Raw genomic sequence first — 5,918 nt, 5'->3', positions numbered from 1 at the left:
GGGCGCGGACAGAGTCCAAGGCTAGCCACGCCCGTTGGTGGGCCGGGACCGCCCCCTGACTGGTCGCCCCGCCCACCGGCCGCCCGCGCCCGAGAGCGCAGGTGGGAGAAGTTGGGCTGAATCAGCCGCGACACCCCTCCCAGCGCCCCCGGGCTGAGGCTATCGCGCACCCTCCTCCTTCCTGTCCGCCCAGTCCCCAGACTCATTCCCTCTGACGCGTCCCCTGACCCCCACCTCCTCCCCTGCAGGACCCAGAGATTCCCCAGCCCTCTCCAGGGGAGTCTAGGCTAGAGGCTGGCAGGGAAGGGTGGGCCGCGGTGGCTCTCCCGCAGCCTTGTTCACAGGGTCAGGCTGCCGGAGTGGCCGGCTTTCCCCCTGCCGGATCCTGAAGGAAGGAGGCACCACTAGCCACGGGAACCGCATGGGTTCCCAGCTGGGTCCCTGCCAGTCCCACCACGCAGTGGCGGCCCCCCAGCCGGTGGTGCTGCCCGAGCCCTAGGTGACACGGCAGGTAGCTGCAAGTGTAAGTCAGGCCCTGGGGACATCAAACTGACCTAGGCTGGCCTTTTAAGGTGCCGAGGGCACAAAGCTGAGCAGCCAGGCAACCGGAAGCCAGACCTACCCCACACAGCCCTAGTACCAAGGGGACAGGTGAGGACACAGGTAGAAAAAGGGACAGGGTGGTCACGCTTACAGCGAGCTGAGGAACAAGAGCCCAAGCTCATGTGGACCAGTCCCAGTCTCCTGGCTCAGGGGCTGGCCCATCCCCGATGCCACCTCTGCCTGGGGAGTGGGGTGCCCAGAGCCTGGACTGGGGAGGGGAGAGGAGAGGGGAGCAGGGGGAGGGTCCTCTGCGTACTGGGCAAAGAGATAAAGGAGAAGATCTCCCAGCCCTGGTTGTCGGCTTACAGGTCCCTGGAAGCTGGCTGGGGTAGGCAAGTGCTCAGGCGGCCCTAGACCTCAGCTCTGCCCTTAATCCCCTGAAACGTCTGGCCTCTGCGCTTTGACTCCCCACGCACCCTGTGTGCCAGCCTAGCCAAGCATCACCCTTTCCCTGGCCAGGAGCCACCCCCCTCCAGGCCCTAGGCAAAACAGGAATTCTGGCACCAAGAATCCCAGCCATGTAACAGCAGGGGGCCATGTGGTAAGACCACCCGGAGTGCCAGTGACTGGGGGCAGGGAGGTGGGGGCCAAAAGGGTGTCCTTTGATGGGGGCAGGGTCTGGGCAGCACCCTGGCTGGCTGGAACCGGCAGAAACAATTGGGCTGGGATGCTGCCCGGGCTGAGGGTCTTGTGTCACAGGCCTAGCAAAGGAGCCTTTCTTTCAGCTCTGGACCCCGACAGCAGAAAGGGTGGGAACCCCGGAGATGGCTCAGCCTCCTCACAGCCCGGTCTGGCGGGGCCCCAGCAGAGGCTGCGGGTGTGGCCAGCACAGGGCTCTAGATCTGCCAGCAACCCCTTGCCCCTCCCTCCAAGCCGTTCTTCCCCTGGGACAGCCCAGAGGAGGGAGAGGCCTTCGGACTGGGTTGAAAAGGAAGAGACAAAGGGGGCCCACAGGGAGGCCAGTGCATAAAGGGCAGCTGGGTGCTGCCCGCAGGCCCGCCCGCCCTGTGCTGCCCCCGCCCGGCCCCCACTCCTCACCGCACTGAGCCCAGGCAGGACTCCCCGATGTTCTGGTTGGTCCTTGGACCGAGATCCACCAGCCACGAGAGGATGGGGCCAGGGTAGCGGAGGCCTGGCCGCGGGAGGGCGCAGGGCCCAGGGCCCAGATTAGTCCTGGAAGAGGAGGAAGGCAGGCAGGGAGCAGGGGCAGCCAGAAGCCTGGGAGTGAGTTCTCTGTGAGACAGACCCAGGGCTGTGACATCCCTCCTTGGAGCAGAGACCTCCTCCTGGAGCGGAAGGTGGGCTGGGGGACACGAAAGGGGGGCCCTGGCAGGAACCCACCGTGGAGGGGCCTCTGGGAACCTGGGGTGACTGGGGGGAGGAGGGCTCCCGATGCGCTGCACGTGGCCTGGCAGAGGAATGCCGTGCGGAGGGATGCAGTGTGCGGGACCCAGACCTCCCCGGTCAGGGCCGTCTGCTAAGGCCTGCTGAAGTCTTGGCTGTGCCTGCCTCAGTCTCCCCGCTGGGAGCCACAGTGTCTTGTGGCTGAAACCTCTTAGCCCCTAAAGGCCCTTCTCTCTGTCAACCTTAAAAATAAGACAGTCTATTTCACTAGCAAACATTGGTTTATTTGGAAATAACAGAGAGTCGCAGTTCAGTATTTACAAGATCCAGCAGAACTACAGGCGCATCCAACAAAGAAAGGAGAGGATGCTATTTTATAGGGAAGACAGAAGTGGGAGGGGTTATTCTGAACCCAAGTCCATTGGAGAAAAGCGAGAGTTCAGAGTGATGGCCACTGGTGAGTTTCAGGGGGGCCGATTTCTTGTAGGGGAGGCAGGGCACATCTTTCCCTGGGGGCCTGTAAGTCAGGATTCTTCCTGTGATTGGCATTTAGTGCTCCGGCTCCCCCTTCCAGCCACATCCAGAGCCCACTTTAGTGACGTTTCCCTTCCTTAATGTTCACAACTCACTGCTACCTTTCTTCGTGTGCTCATTCAGTCATTCAACAAACATTGCCTACCAGGATCTGTGCATGTACGCTGAGCAAGGGGTGCTCCTGAACTACGTGGTGTGGGCATAGGGGAGGCCCACCCACCACCTGTGCTGAGGAGAGTGGACTTACCAGAGGGCCCCTGGGAAGGGGAAAAGGCTGTATTGCCTGGCGAGGCATAGCAGACGCACAGAAGAGCAGGAGGGGCAATCACTGCAGCCAGAAGAGTGACAGCATGGGGGCGCCTGGGCGGCCTAGGCGACAAAGCGTCTCCACTCGGGCCTTGCTCTCAAGATCATGGGTTCATGCCCCATGCTGGGCTCCTCTCTGGACATGAAACCTATTCAAAAAGAAGAACAGGGGAACAGGCACGTCAGAGACCCTTGGTGGTCCCAACCACGGGTGCTCTTGGATTTTGTGTTTGCTACTCTTGTTCCTCTTTATGGTTTTCCACTTATCGATGCATTTGCATTTATATATATTTTTTCTAAATAAATGTATCATGCGTTTCCTGGCTTGGGACCGCGGTGCTGTGCACGTGCTGCACAGACGGCTCTGTGACCTGCTTCTTGCCCTCCCGAGGCGTCTGAGGTCGGCCACGCAGACCTCCGAAGCTGCCGTTGGTTTACTGCGGTGGCCGCGCCGCTTCCTGGCGCCCGGAAGGCTGCACGTCATCCGTGAGCACGAGCACTTGGGGGTCTCTAGCTCCAGGCTGTTCCTTTGCATTTGCACGCGTTTCTCTGGGCAGCTTCCTGGGAACAAGAGGGTGGTTGTGTGCGTGTTCGGCGTCACCAGCAAACACGACGCTGTTTGCAAGATGATGGCGCCAGGCCAGGCACGGCGGGCTTGCTTCCTCCGCGTCCCCTGCGCCGCTCGGGAATGTGTGGCTGCAGGCCCGTGAGAAGCCGGGCAGCGCGGGGCCTGGGGTTTCAGGGCGCTTCCGGCCGTGCGGAGGAGCCGGTGACTTCCCGGCTGCTGGGAGGCGGCCGTTCGGCTCTTAGTCCGTTTTCTAGAGAGTGTTTCGCTCTGTGTGTTGGCTTGTGGCACTCTCTACGTAGACTCCGGACAGCAGTCCCGGCAGTGACGTCATGGGAACTCCGCCTTCGTCCCAGCGCCTCGCTGTCCCGCTCGGGCGCTGCTCCCGCGGGGTCTCTTGCAAGCGGTGGGCCAGGGCGTCCTGAGAAACTCTCCTGAGTCGCTTTCTAAAGGCTTTGCCGTAGGGCCGCCCGGGGGGGCCCAGTCGGTTGGCATCTGACTCCAGGTTTCGGCCCAGGTCATGATCTCCCGGTTCATGGGTTCGAGCCCGGCGCCCGGCTCTGGGTGACAGCGCGGAGCCTGCTTGGGATTCTCTCTCCGCCCGTCCCCCACTCACGCCGTCTCTCTCGAAATAAACAAATAAACTTAGAAAAACATTTTTTAAAGGTTTTATTGCTTTGCTGGTTGACAGCCTTCAATCCACCTGGATGGTTTTTGTGGAGGATGTGAGGGAAGCGTTCCGATTCCGTTCTCACGCGGGGGACGGTCTCCCAGGCCTGTGTCACGGGGGCTGGCCTTTCTGCCCCGACGGGCGGGGCGTGCCTGGCCCCGATCACGTCCTCAGACACAGGTTCTCCTCCGGCTCCGTGGCCACACCACAGGGCGTTCATTCAGGGAATACGAGGGTGTCTTGGTCTCTGGGAGGAAAGTCCCCTTTCCTTTGCTGGAGCCCCGAGCTCTTCCACAGAAAGCTCTCTCGAATCAGCTTACCAAGTTCCTTGAAAAAAACCCTGTCGGTAATTCAACCACAATTTGTCCTGAATCTAAACACCCGTTGTGTGCGCACGTTCCTAGCGCAACCTCGCTGCGCAGCCAGGAGGGGGCGCTGCAGCACCGGGAACCGGCCCCGGCGCCCGCGAGGAGGCCCTGGGGCAAGAGTCCGCAGTGCCCGCAGTGCCCGCAGTGCCCGCCGCGCCGGGCGGCCCGCCGCCTCTCCCGCAGGATTCCCGCCGCTCACCAGCGGCCTCGCCCTGGCCCCGGCTTCTCTGCAGTGGACGCGGGTTCAGAAGAACGCCTCCCAGCTTCCAGCTTCTCCGTGAAACAGCATCCTCTCGTTCCTGTGTTGATGTGCCTCTGGTTTTCCCGGAGTTTGCAAAATAACGCCCAATTCTACTCTTTCTTTGTTTTTCCCTTTCCTTTCCTTTCCTTTCCTTTCCTTTCCTTTCCTTTCCTTTCCTTTCCTTTCCTTTCCTTTCCTTTCCTTTTCTTCTTTTCCTTTCCTTTCCTTTCCTTTCTTTTCTTTTTTTTTCTTTTCCTTTCTTTTCTTTTCCTTTCCTTTCTCTGATTTCCCTCCCTCCTGCCCTCCTTCCCTCCTCCCCTCCCTCCCTCCCTCCTTCCTATAAAGAGTGAGCTCCTGAGCAGCAGAGCCAGAGAATCTCAGGCAGGTCCACGCTCCTCACAGAGACCAATGTGGGGTTCAGCTCCACGACCCTGGGATCATGATCTGAGCCGAAATGAAGAGTCAGATGCCCCACCGACCAAGCCCTCAGGCGCCTGTGACAGTTTTGTTCTTAGGGCTAACTCTGTCTCTGGAATGGGTTAGACTGTATTTTCTTGTTTCCCTCTTTGAACACCAGGGCTGTACTGCATCGTAAACTTGCCCTCTGGAAACATTTGCCTGGCATTTGCCCTCTCTGTCCCTTGAGTGTCGGGCAGAACTTGCCCGTGGAAGCACTCAGGCCTGGAGTTTTTCCTGCAGGTTAGAACCACCATTTTCATTTCTTCCCTGGTTACAGGGCTGCGTGGGCTTTCTGGTCTTGAGTTAGTTTTGTGTTTTTCTAGGAGTGGATCTACTGCACATGACTCGCACGGCCTGTTAGTGTCGGCCTCATTCCCGCAGCACCGACCACGATCTCCTTCCCTTTCATTTCCAGCGTTTCTGTCCGCCCGGTACTGTGCTGTCACTCGTCTGGGCCCGGTGTTTGCGTTCAGCCATGTTCCTGAGGCGGGTTTTCTGTTTCACTGATTTGTACTCCAATCTCTTTCATTCTACCTCGAGTGGGAATGTTTGTGTCTGTTTTGCTCGCCTGTTCCCCAGTATCAAGAAAAGTAGCAAGTGTGTAGTAAATGTTCACTAAAAAGTAAATATTTCTTCCTGGGGCGCCTGGGTGGCTCAGTCGGTTAAGCGCCCGACTTCGGTCAGGTCATGATCTCACGGTTTGTGGGTACAAGCCCCGCGTCGGGCTCTGTGCTGATGGCTAGCTCAGAGCTCAGAGCCTGGAGCCTGCTTCGGATTCTGTGTCTCCCTCTGACCCTCCCCTGCTCACGCTGTCTCTCTCTCTCTCTC

At 59.5% G+C, this 5,918-nt stretch overlaps 1 protein-coding gene across 1 annotated transcript in view; it reads right to left on the bottom strand.

Moving 5' to 3' along the window:
* The window catches only part of ENTPD2 (ectonucleoside triphosphate diphosphohydrolase 2), an 11,658-nt gene that overhangs the window by 4,906 nt on the left and 834 nt on the right, over nt 1-5,918 (bottom strand). Inside the window, exons 2-6 of the mRNA XM_029920990.1 lie at nt 4,433-4,617; nt 3,226-3,348; nt 2,729-2,809; nt 1,642-1,735; nt 403-515 (exon numbers count right to left, since the gene is read on the bottom strand). Of these exons, the coding sequence (XP_029776850.1) occupies nt 403-515; nt 1,642-1,735; nt 2,729-2,809; nt 3,226-3,348; nt 4,433-4,617 (596 nt within the window). The remainder of the gene's footprint in view (nt 1-402; nt 516-1,641; nt 1,736-2,728; nt 2,810-3,225; nt 3,349-4,432; nt 4,618-5,918) is intronic.

This window comes from Suricata suricatta, chromosome 13, assembly GCF_006229205.1.
Source record: "Suricata suricatta isolate VVHF042 chromosome 13, meerkat_22Aug2017_6uvM2_HiC, whole genome shotgun sequence".
In the NCBI taxonomy this organism is placed as follows: Eukaryota; Metazoa; Chordata; class Mammalia; order Carnivora; family Herpestidae; genus Suricata; species Suricata suricatta.
Note: the sequence above shows the minus strand (reverse complement) of the source record. Positions and strands in the feature narration are given on the sequence as shown.